This window comes from Culex pipiens, chromosome 1, assembly GCF_016801865.2.
Source record: "Culex pipiens pallens isolate TS chromosome 1, TS_CPP_V2, whole genome shotgun sequence".
Lineage (NCBI taxonomy): Eukaryota > Metazoa > Arthropoda > Insecta > Diptera > Culicidae > Culex > Culex pipiens.
The window spans coordinates 16177061-16198292 of record NC_068937.1 but is presented as its reverse complement, the minus strand read 5'-3'; the positions used below and the strand labels follow the sequence as shown (position 1 = coordinate 16198292).

At 31.9% G+C, this 21232-nt stretch overlaps 1 protein-coding gene across 4 annotated transcripts in view; it reads right to left on the bottom strand.

The window, feature by feature from the left end:
- Positions 1-21232, bottom strand: part of LOC120417691 (uncharacterized) — a 204817-nt gene that overhangs the window by 62740 nt on the left and 120845 nt on the right. Inside the window, exon 1 of one of the 4 annotated variants that reach the window (XM_039579827.2) lies at positions 6404-7502. The exons of 2 other annotated variants lie outside the window; for them this stretch is intronic. In XM_039579827.2, the coding sequence (XP_039435761.1) occupies positions 6404-6755 (352 nt within the window). In that variant the 5' untranslated portion in view covers positions 6756-7502. Of the gene's footprint in view, positions 1-6403; positions 7503-21232 lie in introns of those variants that run through there. One more of the 4 variants, XM_039579829.2, reaches the window with a different exon arrangement.

Here is a 21232-nt window from a genome sequence, read left to right as displayed (position 1 = left end):
CTGGTGGCCCCGGAGGGGCGGCGGCACTGCTGATTGACGGTTTTGCGATCGTTCATGGGTATATCAAGATGTTCGAACTTGACCTTGTTTGGGACTTCCTGCGGTGTGGCGGAGTTATTAGCTGAGGAATTTGTGCGGTTCCGATTGGGATTTGGTTTTGGGGGACGTTCATAGATTTCCCAACGAACAAATTTTACTTTTTAACCCATAAATGAGTCTTTCAGTGTCAGCGTGCACACTTTTGGCGTGGTAAACAAACAGCTGTCACTTTGAAGGAAGCATTCAGCATAATATTATGATGATTCGACCGATGATTTCGGTGCGTGTCGAGCCGACATTCCAGATTATTTTTTACGGGGTTGCTTGATAAATGTCATTCCAGAGTATCTCCACTTCAGGAGGTATTAGTTTTAAGAATTAATTAAACGCAATTATGTCAATGCATTTTTTCAGAATTTCAACTCTTAATTGTCTTTCTGTCTTATGCAACTCTGTTGCTTCGTTCCAAGGTCTTTATAAAGGCAGGAAAACCCTCATAAAAGATGAGATAAAAACCAACAAAAAGTGTTGGAACAAGTACTTCTGAAAAACAACAAAGTTAAGAACGAACCAGACAAAAAAAGAAAGCCGGACCACAGTTTATTAGTCATTCCAGCTTGAACTTGCCGACCATTCATCACATCACCGTGCAAGATTCGTTAGGTTTTTTTTTGTTTTGTGGCTTTCCAGAACAACAACCAACTCCACTGTTCAAGCTAAGAAAAGAAAACCGCTGAATCATTGTGTGCGCCTTTAAAGGGGAGTTTTTCTCCTCTCCCCCGACACATCGGTTTGACGCAACAGAACTTCAACTTCACAAAAAAGAAGAAGATTAAGAAGCGCAGATGATCCGGACCGTCTCGGGAGTCTGAGCCAGTCAAGTTAAAGTCAAGTTCGAGTGCGCTTCTGCTTCCCTCAATCTACATACGAGTTGAGCTTTTTAATGATTTCTAGCGGGTTTCGTTGAGGGGTTCATGGATGCTTCCTTCTTCTTGCTTTTTCTTCTTCAACTCCGGTAAAGAACTTCTAATTATAGCGCGCTTGGTTGTGGTTGTGCAACCTCATCCCGAGTGTGTATTTGTACTTGAGAGAAGCACATCTGGTCAGCTACACGAAATTGATGCACGAAGGTAAGATTTAAGATTCTGGAAGAGGTGAGGTGTAGAAATGGTCAGGTAAAACCTGTAATCTTCAATCGCGGCAAGGTGATGAGTTAATTGTCGATTTTCCGTGAAAGAACATTAAACCGATTCATAACCTTGAATTTAACCTAACCTCAACACTTTTTTTTACGATTGCATCGAATTGATGTGATTTTCGCCTCAATTGCAAATGAACTAATTTTCGACAGTAACAAAAACGCCTAATTTCGGTCGAACCTTCGGAAATTAGCTCACTCTGCGCACGGGGAAGAATTAGGTTATTTTTGCATCAGGCGATGTGTTGTAATGAAGTTCAATGCTGAAAGCATTACCGGAACTGAGGTGAACGGTAGAAGTAATTTACCTTAATTTTTGGATGCAAATTAAAAGACAATTGTTTCAAACTAAATTCTAGAAATAATCAACTGGATCTGACATAACATGTTGAAAAAGCCAAAATCGAACACAAACGCACCTGTCACCGTCAATTACGCAACAATAGTGACCATCGCTCAAGATCGTCTTTTCCGGTCACTTTTTGTTCGCGATTTTATTTTTCTGGAACATCACACAATTTCCCACACACAAAACCCAAAAAAAGGCGCTAGACAGCCTTTCTCTTCTTTGAGTTCGATTTTTTTTTCGGATCTTTCACACGTAATTTACCCAAAAACACACTACCGAGCCACAACACTTGCTCGCATTTCTCCGCCCAAAAGCCCCCCTTTAGGCACGCGTGACACGCGTAAATCTGACATAATCGGGCCCAATTTTCCGATCCGAAGTTCGATTCCCGCAGATCTCGTGGTGGCTCGAAGATCGGTCAGCTCGGCAATTACGTCGGCAGTGGTCAAAAGGCTTTTGTATAACAGTCAACCGAAGCAAATCGGTATTTGATGATTCAATAGTTAGCTTTCCCACACCGATTCATTGAACAAAGAAGGAATTTCCCGATAGGGGCTACCGCGTGGCCATCTTTGACCAGTGTTTGACCCCGGAGCGAAGCCCTGGTCGTGATTGGATAAACAAACCGATAATTTTGGATAATTTTGAAATCTAGCAATTATCAGGGTAAACGGATCCATTTTTGACATTCAAGTGTTTCAAAAAAGACTTATTTATGCAATTTTTAAGGTGGATGAAAATTAGCAACTTTTGAGCTTAAGACGCTTAGCCTATGTTTTTTTGTGAATTCATTAAACAGTAAGGCAATTTTTGACAGTAGCAAAACTTTTATAAAGTATAAAGCATTTTGTGTTTTTTTTTTAATTTTGAAAATCATGCTTGTTATGCTCAAGAATTTTAATCTCTTGTTTTGTGTTTTTGTCACAGAAAAAAGTGATGGTAATATTCATCAGGAAATGGTGACAGATTTTGTGTCCAAAAAAAAAGATTAATTTTACATCAGAAATTGGATAATATTCATCAGGTTCACATTTTTACAAAATTTTAAGGTAATATTACTTTTGCCTGTTCTATAAACTCCAAACATTACTTACCTACACAGTAAAAAAAACATGATTCTATTACATCTACGAAGGGTACATCTTTTATGTCAGAAAAAATGTTCAATTTTTCCTCTGAAAGTATGTAATTTTACCACTTTTCTGGTGTAATGTCACTATTTCAGTATAAATTGAGGAAAAATTAAATGATAAAATAAGTAATATTTAACCTTCCAAAATTACACCTTCAAATTTTAACACATTTTTTTACTGTGTAGGGGAAACATACACAGTAAAAAAAATCATGGTAATATTGCATCTGGGAAGTGGTACATCTTTTATGTCAGAAAAAAAACGTGTAATTTTACCACTAAAAACGATACTTATTCCACCTTTAGGTGGTTGGTGCCTTCCTCACATTCATAAAATCAATACATTCAGTAAAAATAGCAACATTCCCTTAACATGTTTAACAAACCAATTTTATTACTGATTTCTTTTGATAGGGTTCGCATACCTTCAATTTTCTGGCTCATCGGCAAGGTCTGATAAAAAAATCTATCCAACGAAAGTTCACATGGAAGATTCAGACAATATTTTTATCACAATATCTCAAATCCGGCCTCCAAAAAGTATATAAATAACACTTAAGTGCCAATAACTTTCGATAGGGTTATCAGATCTTTGATGTTTTAGGCTCATTTGAAAGGTCTTTCAATTATCTAACTAACGATGGGTCGCATGATGGACGCATGATAGGGTTGTCAGATCTTCAATGTTTTGGGCTCATTGGAAAGGTCTTTTTAATACCTTTCTGAAAATGTATAACATGATGGGGTTTCTTGCAAAAACCACCCTTTTTACAATCTTCCGGACATACGCCAAAATCGTTTTTTTTAGCATAACTTTTGAAGTACTTAACTAAACTTGCTGATTTTAAATAGAGACCTATGGGACCCCAAGACGGATCGAATGAGACCAATACGGTCAAAATCCGTTCATCCAGTCCGGAGATAATCGAGTGACAATTTTTTTGTCCACCCACCTACACACATCCACACAGACATTTGCTCAGAACTTGATTCTGAGTCGATAGGTATACGTGAAGGTGGGTCTACGAGGTCGAATTAAGAAGTTCATTTTTCGAGTGATTTTATAGCCTTTCCTCAGTAAGGTGAGGAAGGCAAAAATTGTAATTTAATCACTTTTATACTCATTCTTGGCCCATTTCTATTATTTGCTTAGCAGAACTTTGGTCATGAATAAAAGCTTTAATAAGGTGTTTTGTTTACAATTTCAAAGTAATAAATAGCTTATATTAAAGTGAGCAAGCAACTTTCGATTGGAGATGTTTCTGAAAATGTTATTTGAATCGCGGCAAACTGTAAAAATTACGAGAACAGTCGAAAAGTTCAGGTTTAAGAAAGTTTGTATGTTTCTCCTATTTGTTGTTTTTCATATTTTTTTAGTCACTTTTTCATTTTTGTATGTTTTTTACCTTTTATGATATCACTGAAAAAAATTGTGTAAACTTGGGAGGTGTAAAATTTTACGGTGTAATATTACCTTTTTTGTGCTGTAATGCCGTCATGATTCGAATTCCCGGACGCGTCAAAACCCGGACACCTCATTAACAATTTGGATATAAGTTCGCATAATAAATGTCAAAATTGTGTTATTTGATGAATTCTAACATCAACTATCATTTAAAATTTGTTTGGACGCTGTAGTCAATGCCAACAAAAAAAATATAAGTTTACCAAAAATGTGAAACATTTCACATAAATATTTCAAAAGCGTCCGCGGCACCGGGAAGGCAAAGCAAAAATTTATGGTTTTGATTTCGTTAAACTCTAGCAAATTTTTGAATAAAATATCGTTTGCTTTGATATTAACAGCTTATTTGAGACCTAAAGAATGCCATTCACTAACATTTCAGTCCAAATTTGTGCGATTTAAAAGCAAAAACGAGTGTCCAGATTTCGAGTCTGCTTTTATCAGTGTCCGGGATTCGAAGCAGTAAAAGTTAGATAAGACATATTTTGCATGCATTCTCCCAAAATTGCTTGTTTTTACTACATTCGGATGATATTTATACATTTCCAACTGATTACATTACAGCAACCGAATCACATTTGTTTAAAAATCGGATTATTTGAAAAAATCAAATTTTAATAACAAGCCATAATAAAAACATTTCAGTGAAAAGAGGTTTGCCGCAATTTTGTTTTGCGATAAAAAAAACTTTTTTATGGAAATGTACATGGAAATTAAAAAAAAAAAGGTTTTTGCAAATCTGATTTGAGCATGAGCATGAGAGAATAAGTTTTTGCAAATCTGATTTGAAAATACTAACTTTTTTGTCATTCTTTAGTGACGAAATTGCACAATAATCATCATAAAAAATAGTTGTAAATTGAAAAGTTCATTATAGCAATTGTTAGTTCAACTTTTTAGCTCTTTTAAAGCGTAAGAATTTTTGTTTCAACTGTTTACGGGGTAATAATGTGCAACTGGCACCTGTATGAAAAGTGATCCAAATTATAAAGACATTGAAAAGCAGTTTATACAACAAAATGCGGGCAATGAGGCTTAGTCGATTTTTGATGAAATCAATTCTAGTGTCTGAAATACATTCTTAAAAAAACATTCAGAAAAGGTTCAGATAATATTTTAATAAAAATCGCTTTTATGGTTAGGTAATATATTTCGAATAGAACTATTTTCAAATATAAATTGGCGAGCATTCTCATAAGGCTTTCTAGTTGGAAATTTATCAACACATTTAAGCCATGGGGTTCCACAAAAGTGGGTTGTTTACATCAGAAATCTGCCTTCTCTACATCGAAAAAGTTGTTTATCATGTGGACGCATGATGTTATTAAGGCTGCATTATTTCGCAAGGGCTTTGACAGCTCTTTGTTTACATCGGGAAACACCAGCGGGTGTGGCGACACTTTGACGAGGATTTATGATTTTTTGGGTTAAATTAAAGTTTTTTCATTGGCCCTAGAAAGCCTTCTGAACGAAATTCTGGAGTCACATTTAAAAATGGCGAGGCTGCATTCTGTCAGCTGGAATAGCTTAGAGAGCTGGATTAGTTACCGTTTTGTTAGAAATGTCTTGTTTGGAGACTTGAAGCCGATTCATGATTTATTTAGTTTCTACACTTTCCAGTAGATTTTAAGATGACAGCTGTTGGAAATCTGACCTTTCCCATTGTTTATTTTATTTCAGTTCAATGAAAATGTTTGACAAACGTCAAACCATACAAATTTGTTGCCGGATCTTTTCCGGAAGAGCTCCGGAAAAGGATGCGGTAGAAAATTTGTACTGGTTTGAAGTTTGCAAAGGGTGCCGAAACGTTTGGTTATGTCACTGCTTGCAAACAACAATAGCACTTTGGGCTAAATTCTAAGGTATCTTTACAAAAGGACGCAACATTGTCTGTTTTCGCCCAAAGTTTTCGAAAGTCCAGAAAAAACAACTTTTCCTTTTTATTTCTCAATTTGAAAACATTATTTTCAAAATTAACATTATAAGCAAATGTTTTAGATAAGTCCGAAGTTCTTTTTTCCGTGCCAAGAAGCGCAATAAAAGGAATGAATGAAGTTGGAACAAGTTACGAGACCAATCAAGAACTTGCTCCATCTGAAGCAGAACTGCACCGCGCAAGGGCTCAAAACCGGTTCTGCCCGCCTGCTCTTCTTCGCAGGAAGATCAAAGGTCAACCACCACCGCGCAGTCCAAGTAGAACCAAGAGAAAAGCACACGTACCGCCCAGATCTCGCCGGGACTGAAAGCAGCCTGCAGCGGCCGAGTCGTCGTCGTCCTCACCTTCCGGTCCGCGCAGACACTCGAGCTCGATCGTGTAGTCCCAGCACTCCATGCTGTTGAGCCGGGACAGCGAGGACAGGGACATTGGGGGTTCGGTGGTGGTGGCGCCGCCGGAGGCGGCCGTCACCACTTGTGACCCTGGGATGTCCCAGAGACCGGTTCCGTTGAGGGGGTGTGGGGACGGTTGGTGCGGGGACACCGGTTGCGAGGATCCGGAACTGGGCGGACCCGGATTTGCGAGGGTTGCGGTCAGGCTGGGTGGCCCAGCGGCACTGTTGACACTCATCTTCATTGGATTGGGTGCGACCTCTGCGGGGGGTTCTTAGCACTTTTGGGTCATCGCGGTCCGAGGGGTAATTAGATGCGATTTTCACGCTCCGTACGGAGTCCGTCACGATTTCTTTTGTCCGTCAACCGCGGAGACGTCCCAGGGTCGGATCGCGTGCAGCGCGATTACCGATAATCGAAGTCGTCGGCCAGCATCCGAGATCGCGCTGTTGGCGGTTGGAAAACCTTATTATATCAAAGCAAGCCACTTCTTTTCACCGACTTTTCCACCCGCGAAGGGCCCGCCCGGAGGAAAAACTTTCAAAACTCGGCGCCGATCATTGAAGCCTATCGGAGACACGGCGATCCGCGGCCGCTACTGTGTTTATTGTGCGGCACAAAATTTCAATTTCGAGGTCGTTCACGTACTTCACCACTGCTTCATCTTCTACAGACGCGCCCCTCGCGCAACAGATCGGAGGAGGCTGCGGCGGCGAAGCCGCGGGGAAACATAATTATCGTAATCACGAGAAATGCTAGTTTTCACCTGAATTACACTCTCAAAACACTCTCTCGCGCGCTCCAGATCTCACTGCGCGATCGTGGCACCCCTCGTCTTCGCTGCGCGACGCAAACAATGCAAATTCTTCCTGTCACAACACAACTAGCACAACTGTCAAAAGCCCGTGCTGGCTAGAACCCACTCACGCCCTCCAGTCACTCACTTGTGTCCCCAAAACCCGCTTCTTCTTCTTCCTCCTCACCACGCTCACACAATGATCTATTGTCAACGCCTACTACCAACCAGACAAGCTTCTGTTCTGTCAAAAATCCTAACACCGTCAAAGTAAACCGCGTCCTACTCGAGCGACCGTCCGTACACGACTGGTTGCATTCGCGCGTCGCGACGCAGTACTGCAGTCACTCACCGCACCGCTACTCACCACCGTGGTGAGTTGGCGCCAAGAGTGGAATGCACCTGGTGAGTTACGAGCGCACCTTTCGTGGGAAGAATGGCATTTCAGTTCGATTCTTTCCTTACCACGTGGAACGGTCTTCAAGAGGAAGAGGGCGAAAATGAGCGCGATCGCGAAGGTGAGTGGAGAGGATCGCGGGGTGGTGAGTTGGGTGAGCGAGTGGTGAGAACCTCTCTTCGAGAGGTATTCTTGAAGTGTTGGCGGCGGTGTGGTTTGCGGGCATGTCTAGGCTGAACTTCTTTTCAAGCAGCTTTTTTTTTCTTGATCAACAGATTCTAGTCCGGGTTTTCTTAACGGGGAGGAAGCTCAGTGAATTCTTTTAGGCTGTTGTTGTGTGACAAAAGTGGCATTTTGCTAGTCGGGGCAAAGAAGCGAAAAAAGAGCAGTACAAACAAGCGCGATAAGAAAAATGTCAACACGAGTTTGTGCTGAAGGTAAAGTGTGGTCGTTGGAGCAGAAAAAATGTTGAAGTTGTGGGAGTGCAACCAACAATAAAGACTTGTGTGGTTTAGAAGAATCAGAGCCTGGTGGGAAGCGTTCTGACTGGGAGATTAATTACCAGGGGGTTGGGATTGTTCATTGAAAGTTAAGTGGTTGGTTGGTCTTGAATGTATTTGAAAGATTAATGGAATCATTAATCTAATGGTATGATGTAATATGCAAGAACAGAACATAAATGCAAATGTCATATGCATTTAACCTACAATTTTTATTTTAAATTCAGGATGATTTTTGAATATTGTTTTATTGAAGTTTATTTTATTTCATTCATTTAATAAAGTTTTCAGTAGATTAAGCTTACATAAATATTTTCAACAGCCTGTAAAAACTTAAATCTCAAAATAATCTTTTAGCATAGATTCGGTCAATTGACATGTTGAAATGCACAGAAAAATAAAAAAAAACTTATTTTAAAAATCAGGGGGCAAAAAAAGTATTTTTTCCAAAAACTTCAAAATTTAAAAGGAAACAGAAGTCTAGTCAACTGAAGACAATTAAAATTGCATTTTCCTGTGTTTAAAATCATATTGAGCATTTTTGGAATCGGTAAAACATATTTTCAATTTTTGTGGAACTCCAATGTACAGCACCACAGAAAGTTTTTTTTCGGCGAAAAAAACTCTAGGATAATTTGAAAACTAATGTTTGCAAAACAACTGGGCAGGTGTAAAAAGCATTTTAAAACACTTTTTCACTTAAATGTTGAGACCATGGCTTGCTACTGACACCGACCAGAGTCGAGTGATATTAACTTCAAAAAATATTTGCAACGGCCTTACTAAAAACATAAAAAAATAGAGATTCTTAAATTCAGAATACTAAAACTTCAAAAACTTAGAAATTCGAACATTTCTTTTTTGAATTTTTAATTTCGTAAATTTTTAATTTTTTTTTAATTTTTTGATTGCTTCCATTTTAATTTTATTAATTTTTAACATTTAAATTTTTTAATTCGTTAGTTAGTTCATTAATTTTGAATTTTATTTTTTTATTGTTCAAAATTTGGTAGTTTTGGAGTTAAAAAAAAATATGAATCAAAAATATTGAATAATTCTCTTCTTCTTCATAAACTTTTGAAATTTTGTTTTTGATTTTTTTTAAATTTTGACTTTTTGAGAATTTATGATTTTTTGGTCTTTTGAATTGAAGGATTTAAAAATATAAAAATTTCAACATAATTTTAAAAAAAAATTGAGAATTTTTTAATTTTCGATTTAAATTGTTTTAATTTTAGATTTTCTGATATTTTTTTAAAATATTTTTTTATTTGAAGCGTTCTGACTGGCAAAATTTTTATGTTTTAGATTTTGATTTCTTTTAATTTTTTGAATTTTTAAATTTTTCAAACCACGATTTTTTATATATTTTTTTCTTAAATTGAATTTTTCGAATATTAAAATTGTGGAATCTGAATTCAATTTTTTTTATTTAAGTTTACATTTTTTATACTCCTAAATTTTTGAATTCTTGAACTTTTGACTGGATATTGGTATGTTGGAATTTTGGATTTTAACAATTTTTTATATTTTTTTCATGAGCTTTTGGTGTTTTAATTTTTAAGGAACTCCAAATTTTAGATTTTTTGAAATTGTTGAACTTTTGAATCTTAGATTTTTTAAATTTTAGTTTTTCTGTCGAAAAAATGAATGTTTTTTAATCTTAAATTTTTGAATTTTCTTTTTTTTTCTTCAAATGAATTTTTCGAATTTTAAAATTGTGGAATTTGGATTCCATTTTTTTAATTTAGGTTTCTGGTTTCTCTACAAAAAAAAGAGTTTTTACACTCTTAAATTTTTGAATTCTTGAACTTCTGATTTGACATTGGGTTGTTGGAATTTGGGATTTTAAGAAATATTTCATTGATTTTTTTGATTCTTTTACGTTGGTTTTTTGTTTGAAAATTTAATATCTGCCAACAAATTTAGTAATTTTAAGGGATTTTTGAAATTATAAATCTAAGAAATTAAAAGTTTTTAAATTTAAATATAAATTTTAAAATTTGTGAATTTTTAAATTTTTGACTTTAAAATGTCTAAATTCTAGATTTTTTTTTATTTTTTTTTAATTTTTACTTCTTTGAATATTTTGAATTTGTGAGTTTTTCAAACCACGATTTTTATATTTTTTTCTTGAACTTTTGGTGTTTTATTTTTTGAGGATTTCCAAGTTTTAGAATTTTGTTTTGAAATTGAAATTGTTGAACGTTGGAATGGTTTTTTTTAAATCTTGAATTTTTATTTTTTTCAATTTTTTTTTTGAATTGATTTTTTGAATTTTAAAATTGTGGAATTTGGATTCATTTTTTTTTAAATTTAGGTTTCACGGCAAAAAAATCTATGAATGTTTTTTGCACTCTAAAATTTTTGAATTCTTGAACTTTTGACATGATATTGGGATGTTGGAATGTTGGATTCTAAAAAGTTTTTCAATTCAAGATGTTAAAAATTTAATATTTTGAAACTAGGTTTTTGTTGTAATTTTTTTTTTAGTTTTGAAACGCTGGTTTTTTATTTGAAAATTTTATATTTGCCAGCAAATTGAGTGATTTAAAAAAATCGAAATTATAAATTTAATTTAAGAACTTTTTTTTTTTAAATACATATTTTAAAATTTGTGATTTTTTAGTTTTTCAATGTCTAAATACTAGAATTTCTGAAATTTGTTTTTTAATCGTTGTTTTTAAAAAGTTTCAAATTTTCATTTCTTTTAAATTTTCGTGTTTTAATTTTTCTAAGATCTCCAAATTTAAGATTTTTAGTTTTGTTTTCAATTGTAGAACTTAGGAATAATTTTTTTTAATTTAAGTTTTCTGTCAAAAAGAAAAAAAGATGCTTACTCTTATATTTTTGAAATCTTGAACTTTCGACTCGATTTTGGATTGTTAGAATTTTGGATATTTTGAATTTTCAATTTAAGAATATAAAAACTTAAAATTTTGATACTTTGGATTTTTAAAAATATTTAATGATTTCTTTAAGTTTTGAAACGCTGGTTTCTTATTTTATGGTTTGATTTTATTTCTAACAGCAAATCAAGTGATTTCAACTATGACTTTTCTCTCTAGTTTACTTCAATCTCTGTTAGTTTTTAAATTTATTTTTTTTGAATTCTTAGTTTAAAATTTTTAAAACTCAAATACGTTCAATATGTTAAAATCTGTGTATTTTGAATTTTTGATTCTTAAATGTCTGAATCTGGAATTTGTATTTTGTTTTATTTTTTTAATGTTTTAATTTTTTATTTTGAATAAAAAATGAATGTTATGAATGTGGTTTTTTCAATCCACGATTTTTTATATTTTTGAATTATAGCTGTTTGTTATAATATTCCAAAATTTGAGAATTTTTATTTTAGAATTTTCAAATGCACAAATTTTAGAATTTTTCATTTTAGTTTTTGTTTAAAAAAAATAAATATTTTCATGATTCATTTCAGTTTTGAATTCTTGATTTTAAAACTTGAATTTGGGCTGGTGAAGTATAGGAATTTCAGAAAATTTTAATTTTAAAAATTTTAAATTTTGAAGCTTTGGACTTTTTTAGTTTTTTTAAATTTTTTTTATTTTCAGATTTTGTTTTTTTTTGCCAACAAATAAAGTGAATTTTACTAAGGATCTGGTTTAATTCAATCTCAGCGAAATACGAAATCCGGCCTTTTGATTTAAGAATGACCAAGATTTGACTTTTTCAGATTCAGCATACCGAAAACAAAATCATTGTGACGTTTTTAAATTTTCAGTGGGAAAATGAAAAAGTCTCCACAAAAAATTGAGCGGTCTCTACAAGACTTGAAAAAAAGTCTCCACAAAACTTGTGCGGACCCCACAAGTCTTGTGCGACTTCTAAAAGGCTTGCAAAACATCTTCACAAGACCTGTGTGACGTACAAATAGTTTGACAAAAGTCTCCACAAGAGTTTTTCTGTATCTTTATAGCTTTTGAGATTCAACTACGGCTGTAAAAGGTTTTTACAAAACGTTGATAGTTTTCTACAAATTTTGTGTGAACTTGTGAGGTCTCCAAAAGGCTTTTTTGGTCTCTTTTAGGCTTGTGAAGTCACTACATTTTTTTCAGGCCTCTGCTGCGATTGCTTTAAAGTCTCCACAAAACTTGTGAGGCCTTTATTAGTCTTGTGTGGTCACTAAAATACGTTAAGAAAGTCTACACAATTTTTGTGTGATTTCTACAAAACTTGTGTGCTCTCTGAAAAACTTGTAAAAAGTCTACACAAATGTTGTGAGTTCTCCACAAGCCTTGTGTGGTCTGTAAAAGCCTCCAAAAATGTCTTCACAAGCCTTGTGAGGTCTTCAAGAGTCTTACAAAATTGACAGAAAATCCTAAAAGCAATGCAGGTCTGGGTCAATCGGTAAAGTTGTCACACTCGGCTCCGGTATCGAATCAATAATCCGCGAATTAAACGTTTCCAATCAACGAGAGCTTCAAGCTTCGCGGTTTCGTGGTCACCACAGCTGGAGACTCTGCTGTTGCCGCTGTTCCGCTTGTCATTTTTTGAGGTTTTCACCACCACAGACATGGTCGTTGACTTTTGACGTTGGAACATTTGTTAGAAACTTTGAAATTTGAACTTCTTTTAAAGTAAATTTGATGAACAAATTGTTGTTAAAAATTCAACATCTGCTTGTCTCTGACCAAGAAAGCCCGCTTTAACGGTCACTCTAGCTGAGCAAACATCGATTCTGGACCAGCAAAAAACAACCAAACCAACTTGGTCCAATCGATTCATTCCAGCTCCAGCAGGTTGACGCGTTCTACTGGTGGTCGTCGCACTTCTGTCAGTCACGGTGGGTCCAAATTTGTCGCGCCATCTAGCGGTATTTAATCTAGATTAACTCACCAGCCTCAATGTCAGTCAGAAATAATTAAGGAATGACAGTTGGTGGGCTCGAATCTCACCACTTTGGGCGGTCCCTCGCGATCGACGTGCATCGAATCCGACCAAACTTGGCCAAATCCGGATCGTTGACCTCCGTTTGATTCTTACCTGCAAATAGAGAGAAAGAGGGAGAAAAAAACAACACAAATTAGTCATCTTTGTCAAAGCGATATTAGCGAAAAACTGTGGCAAGCTCTCCCAAGTTGGAGGAGGTTACGTCAAGGAGGTTGGCCCAAAATTTCGTAACGAACAGCACAAAATTTTCCGTCCGTCTGGGCAAACACAATAATCACATTAATCTCCACCGCCTTTTACTCTACATTTCCCCGCTGGGACGTGGAGAGGAGCTCGCGCACGAGACCCGGAGCGCTTCTTTTTTGACTTGTTTTCCCAGATTTGGTAGAGTTGCAACGTTGGTTTCGATTTTTGGCACTGCTTTTGCCGGTAGACAGGAAGGATGATCTCGTTAACCCTGAACAGCACAGGGCTTTTGGAGAGCTCACAACATTTTTGGAGACTTTTTACAAGTTTTTCAGAGACCACACAAGTTTTGTTGAAACCCCACAAGACTTGTGTAGACTTTTTTTTTTCGAGTATTTTAGGAGCCACACAGAACTTGTAGAGACCTCACAAGTGTTGTGTAGACTTTTCAACAATTGCAGTAGAAGCCTGACAAGACATGTAGTGTCCGCACAAGTCTAATAAATATCTCACGAGTCTTGTGGAGAACTCGCTAGATTTGTGTAGACTTTTTTCAAGTCATTAAGATACCACCTCAAACTTGAAGAAACCCCTCGAAGTTTGTAATAGATTGTAATAGATGCCTCACAAGTCTTGTGGAGACTTCATGAGTCTTGTGGAGACTTTTTTCAATCTATTTATACGTCAAACAGGCATTGTAGAGATCTCACAAGTCTTGTGAAGACGTTTTGGCAGTCTGTTTGAGGTCACACAAGATTTGTAGAGACTTCACAAGTTTTGTGGAGACTTTTTGCAATTATATCAGAAACCTCACAAATCTTTCTGCGGCCCCATGAGACTTTTATATATCTCACAAGGCTTGTGGAGATCTCACGAAGCAATTCAAAAAAATTCAAAGAAATTCAAAGAAACTCAAAGAAATTCAAAAAAATCAAAGAAATTCAAAGTAATTCAAAAAAAATCAAAGAAACTCACAAAATTCAACGAAATTTTAAGAAATTCAATAATATTCAAATAAATTCAAAAAAAAATTCAAAGAAATTCAAAGAAATTCAAAGAACTTCACAGAAATTCAAAGAAATTCGAAGAAATTTAAAAAATGCATAAAAATTTAAAGAAATTCAAAGAAATTTAAAGAAATTTAAAGAAATTCGAAAAAAATAAAAAAAATAAAAAAAAACAAAAAAAAAATCAAAAATATAAAAAAAAAATCAATAAAAAATCCAAAAAAATAAAAATAAACAAAAAAAACTTAAAAAAAAAACTCATAGAAAATCAAAGAAATTCAAAGAAATTCGAAATTCCAAGAAATTCCAGGAAATTAAAGAAATTCAAAGAAATTCAAAGAAATTCAAAGAAATTCAAAGAAATTCAACAAAATTCAAAGAAATTCAAAAAAAATCAAAGAAATTCAAAGAAATTCAAAGAAATTCAAAGAAATTCAAAGAAATACAAAGAAATTCACAGAAATTCAAAGAAATTCAAAAAAATTCAAAAAAGTTCAAAGAAATTCAAGGAAATTTAAAAAAATCAAAAAAAAAATTAAAAAAAATCAAAGAAATTTTAAAAAAATACAAAAATTCAAAGAAATAAAAAAATCACAGAAAGTCAAAGAAATTCAAAGAAATTTAATGAAATTCAATGAAATTCAATGAAATTCAATGAAATTCAATGAAATTCAATGAAATTCAATGAAATTCAATGAAATTCAATGAAATTCAATGAAATTCAATGAAATTCAATGAAATTCAATGAAATTCAATGAAATTCAATGAAATTCAATGAAATTCAATGAAATTCAATGAAATTCAATGAAATTCAATGAAATTCAATGAAATTCAATGAAATTCAATGAAATTCAATGAATTCAATGAATTCAAAGAAATTCAAAGAAATTCAAAGAAATTTAAAGAAGATTGAAGTCAGATATTGAATCTGCTAAGTATGCTTAATAAAATCAAATGTCAAAGTCAAAAAATTCAAAAAAATCTAAAAATTTCAAAAAACTTTAAAAAACCCAAAAAAATTGAAAACATTTTAAAAATTAAAAAAAATCAATAGCATTTGAAGGAATTTTATAAAAATTGTGAAAATTTTTGACATTCTAAAATATTGAGAAATTTCAAAAAAGATCTAAGAAGTTCAAGGTAATTAAAATAAATTCAAAAAATCTAAATAAATTCAAAGAATTCCAAGAAAATTTGAAGAAATTCATCAACACTCTTGAAAATTCAAAAAAATCTCTAAAAAAAAAAATAATGCAAGAAAATACAAAAATTAAAAAAAACTTCCAAATTCCGAGAAATTTAATGACATTTGAAAAAAGAATAAAAATTTTAATCAAAATTTACAAAAAATAAATAAAAACAATGCAACGAAGATTTACAAAATTCGAAAAAATATTCGGAAAATTAACACAAAAAAATAATGTTAAAAATTATGATTCAGAATGGGGTCTCTCATATAGACTTTCATATATCTCACAAATCTTGTGGAGATCTCACGAGTCTTGTGGAGACTTTCTTCAATGCATTTGTATGTCACTCAAGGTCACACAAGACTTGTAGAGGCCTCACAAGTTTGGTGGAGACATTTTTATGTCTTTGAGAGACTTCACAAGTTTTGTGGAGACTTTTTAAAATTGTGGTAGAAACCTTACAAGGTCTTTAGGAGGCCACACAACACTTTTAGATACCTCATAAGTGTTGTGTAGACTTTTATAAAACCTTTTACAGATCACACAAGCATTAGAAAATCTACAAGAGGCCACACAATACTTGAAGAGACCTCAGAACTTTAGTGGAGACTTTTTTTCTATTCTTTTGGAGACCTAAACAAATTTTTGGAGACTTTTTACAATTGTAGTGAGGCTTAACAAGTATTTTAGAAGTCAGACAATTCTTGTAGATACCTCGCCAGTCTTGTGTAGACTAATATAAAGTCTTTTGCAGACCACACAAGCCGTGGAGAGACCTCACAAGCCTTAGACGGATTTTTTAAAGTCTTCTAGAGGCCACACAAGACTTGATGATGCCTCATAACTTTAGTTGATGTTTTTTCTATTGATTTGGAGACCTCAAAAAATTTGTGGAGACTTTTTCCTATTGTTTTAAGTCCTCACAAATTTTGTTGAGACTTTTTACAATTGTTGTAATGGCCTTACAAGTTTTTTAGGGGCCACATAAGGCTTGGAGATTTGTCATAGTTTTGTGGAGACTAAATCTAAGGTATTTGTAGGCTAATACGACGAACAATTTTTGAAAAAAAAAAACACAAAACTTGTGGAGAATTTTTAGATTAGTAATTTTTCTGGTCTCCACATGAAAAATATTGATGTAAAAAATTGTGTGAAAAAAATTCAAAGGAGACTACAATTTTTTTAAGTCATATTTCTTTTTTAAGCTTGTGGAGACTTCTTGATGTTGTTTGTTCAATTTTTTTTTACGTTAAATTCAAGCAATTTGTGTAGAACTTCGCTTCTTCAAGGGTTAATTTCCTCGCCAAACCTGTCTTTAAAAAAAAAACAATCAATCCGAAAACAAAACTTACCCGACTTACCCCTCGTCACCCCAGTGACCTACCCCTCGCGGGAACAAAAATGCACATCTTTATCGAATTTAATTGCCACTTTTTCCTTCTTTTGCTTCGTTTTCGTTTTGCCATATTTTCATCCGATTGAGGAAATTAAAACTTCAAACTGGTTTGATCATCGGTGGACCCCCCACGAAAAAAACGAAAACGCAACTATTTTGGGAGGGATGATGTATTTCTCTATTATGGTCGTTTATCGCGATGGCGGGAAAAACAAAGTGATGACTGGAAAAAAGATAAATTATAAAATCGCCAATGGTCAATAATCAACGCGCGCATTTGTCGCCGGCTGCGGGGCTGGTGGGCAGTTTGCGAAAAATGAAAAATTGAAAAAAAGATCGGAAGGAAGATTACCACGAGTCATTTATGGGATAATTATTGAAGTATTGTTGCAAGGGGGAGGGAAGGAGAGGGATTGGATGAATAAACAATAGCTTTAGGGGGGAATCCAATGGCGATGTAACATGGAATAGATTATTGGTTGAGATTATGTCACAAAACTGCAAAAAGAAATAAAATAAACAACAAAAAGGAAAAGAACTAGGAAAAAAAGTTACAATCTATTTTAAGGAACATATTTAAACAAATTTAATAGCAATTTAAATAAGAAGAAAGAAACAAAATAATTTCGGAATAAAACAAAAAAACTAGAAAAATAACAGCAAATTCAAACCAAAACAGCAACAAAAAATTAAAAGTTCTGGATTTTACATAAAATTAAAAATAAGGACATCAAATAAAAAAATGAATTTGAAACAAAAACACAAAAATAAAGCAAAAGAAAAGAATTGAACAAAAATAAATTGTAGATTAAAATAAATTAAACAAATAAATTTAAATCCGAATAGATCAATAAAAAAATTTTAAGGAAGCAAAACATAATAATAAATACCATGAAATTCAAAATTATTCAATGAAATAAAAAAAATCGAAAACATTTCTTTAAAAATAAAGCAATTAAAATAATTGAACAAATTGAACAATTATGTTTAAAAAAAGAAAATCAATATAATCACTTCAAATCAAAGAAAATATAAAGAATTTAAAAAACTAAAAGTCGTTCAAAAAAGTTAAGCGAATTTTGCAGAAATAAAAAAAATCAAAAAAGTTGAAAAAAAAACGATAAAAAATCTAAAATTTAAAATTCACAAATGAAAAACTTTAATACTTTAGCATAAAAAACAATAAAAATTCTACAAAATAGAAACGAAAATTAAAAACGGATTGATGAATTTTATATACATAATATCAAAATTTTTAATACAGTTAAAAAAATCTTTAAAAAAATTAGAAATAATAAAACAAATTGCAAATGAATTCAAAAGCTTTAAATATTTAAATATATTCGAAAACTAATAAGGAAAATAAACTTGGAATAATTGGAAAAAACGACAGATTTTTAAGCAAAATGAAAAAAAGGAAAGAAACTAAAAAAAAATTAAAGACATTGAAAGAAATTAAAAGAAATTGAAAAGAATCGAAAATTAAAAGAAATTGAAAAAGTGAAAGAAATTGACAAAAATTGAACAAAAAAACTTAAAAATCAACAAAAGATTAGAAAAAAATTACAGATTTCTAAACAAAATGGAAAAAAATTGAAAGAAATTTAAAAAAAATTTAAAACATTGAATGAATTTAAAAGAAATTGAAAGGAATCGAAAGAAATTGAAAGAAATTGAAAGAAATTGAAAGAAATTGAAAGAAATTGAAAGAAATTGAAAGAAATTGAAAGAAATTGAAAGAAATTGAAAGAAATTGAAAGAAATTGAAAGAAATTGAAAGAAATTGAAAGAAATTGAAAGAAATTGAAAGAAATTGAAAGAAATTGAAAGAAATTAAAGGAAATTGAAAGAAATTGAAAGAAATTAAAGGAAATCGAAAGAAATTGAAAAAAGTGAAAGAAATTGTAAAAAAATTAAAGAAATTGAAAAAAAATGAAAGAAATTGAAAAAATTGAACAAAAAAACTTAAAAATCGACAAAAGATTGGAAAAAATGACAGATTTCTAAACAAAATGGAAAAAATTGAAAGAAATTTTAAAAAAATTAAAGACATTGAAAGAAATTAAAAGAAATTGAAAGGAATCGAAAGAAATTGAAAGAAATTGAAAGAAATAAAAGGAAATTGAAAGAAATTGAAAAAAGTGAAAGAAATTGTAAAAAGAATGAAAGAAATTAAAAAAACATTGAACAAAAAATCTTAAAAATCAACAAAAGATTGGAAAAAAATGACAGATTTCTAAACAAAATGGAAAAAATTGAAAGAAATTTAAAAAAATTAAAGACATTGAAAGAAATTAAAAGAAATTGAAAGGAATCGAAAGAAATTGAAAGAAATTGAAAGAAATTATAGGAAATTGAAGGAACTTGAAAAAAGTGAAAGAAATTGTAAAAAGAATGAAAGAAATTTAAAAAAAAATGAACAAAAAAACTTAAAAATCAACAAAAGATTGGAAAAAATGACAGATTTCTAAACAAAATGGAAAAAAATGAAAGAAATTTAAAAAAATTAAAGACATTGAAAGAAATTAAAAGAAATTGAAAGGAATCGAAAGAAATTGAAAGAAATTGAAAGAAATTAAAGGAAATTGAAAGAAATTGAAAAAAGTGAAAGAAATTGAATAAAATTAATAATTTACAGAAAAAAATAATAAAATCGAAGAAAAAAAATAAAACAAAAAAAAAACTGAAATAAAAGGAATAATTTGTTTTTATTTATTTTTTTCAGAATTGGTAGAAAAATAATATAGGGGAACGGCATCTAATTCCAACGTGCCTCTTATGTTGGCAGGTCAGAACTTTGACATTCAATTAAAACTAATTAAAAGCGTTTTCAACGGAAATCGAGTGATAAATAGCTCAATGAGAAGCGAGCAAGCAAGTTTCTATCAAAAGTTTTGCAAAATTAGTTGTTTAAATAGTTAATATCAGCAAATTGGATGGAATTAGGAGCGAGTGCTTAACCTGCCAAACATACGAGAATTTCCCCTAATCGATGTAAAAAAAAAATTGCGAAAAATATTAAAAAATAACCAAAAAACAAAAGACTTAAAATTAAATCAAAAATTATAAATTTATAAAATGAATTAAAAAAACAAAAAAAATCAAAATATATAAATGAAAAATATCAAAATAAAACGAGCATCGAAAACTTAACAAAATTACAGATTGAATCGTATAAATAAAAATAAAATTAACAAATTCACAACGATACCAAAATTTAAAGAAGCTGTAAAATTTTACAAGAAGAGATTGAAAATAAAAATTAACCAAATGACAAAAAAAAGCAGAAAAAACGAATAAAAATTTTAAGGATCTAAAAAATAAAACAAATGTTATAAATAGTTGAAACCCATAAAAATAGAAATGATACTAGGAATCTGAAACATTTATAAATAATTAATTAAACAAATAATCTAAATAATAGAAAAAAAACTAAAATAAATAAACTTTGCTGAAACATGATGGAAAGAAGACAAATGTAAGATAAATTAAAAAAAAACCAAAATGATTTGAAATAAAAATTTTGAAAATAAATCAACCTCGGTATAAAGATCAAAAATTAGTAAAAATATTAATAAAGTTTGTAACTATAACAGTGAGACAGAAAGATTATAAATGAAAAAAAAAAATGTGATGAACAATAATTATAATTTTTTAATTCCGTCGTGGAACTACTTACTTTTCCTGTCATTCTTGAACGACGAATTAGCCTACTTTTCTGTACCAAAAATAACAGAATCGAATAGCAACACTTTTCAAAATAACTGCTGAAAAATTCTACTTTTCAGCACTCAAATGGGTGCTGAAAAGTTGAACTTTTCAGCACTTGTTTCAAAAAGTAAAACTTTTCAAGATTTTTTTGATTTGAACGATTTATTGACAAAATACATGAAAATTTTACACAAAATTTCACTCATTGTGTGTTTTTTGGAATTGCAAAATATGTTGTATGGAACTCGTTGCAAAACTAGATTTTTTTAGCACTCTTCGTATTTATCCAACTCGGTGAACCTCGTTGGATAAATGTACGACTCGTGCTGAAAAAATCCTATTTTTGCAACTTGTTGCATAAACTACTTTTTTAGAACAAAAAAAACTTTATAGAGTTTGGAAATAAATATTATCAACATATGAACACTGTAATATTAAAAAAAAAATAAAAAAAACAAGAAAACTTAAAAAAAGAAGGAATTCCAAACTGACAGTTCACTAATTTCAGCGCACCTTCCAGGGTCAAAAATCAGCACTTTAATCGTGCTCGCTCGCGCTCGCCGCAAGGATAAAATGTGTTTCACAAAAATCGTGCTTTTATTGCAAATCAATTTAATCTCGCTCCAC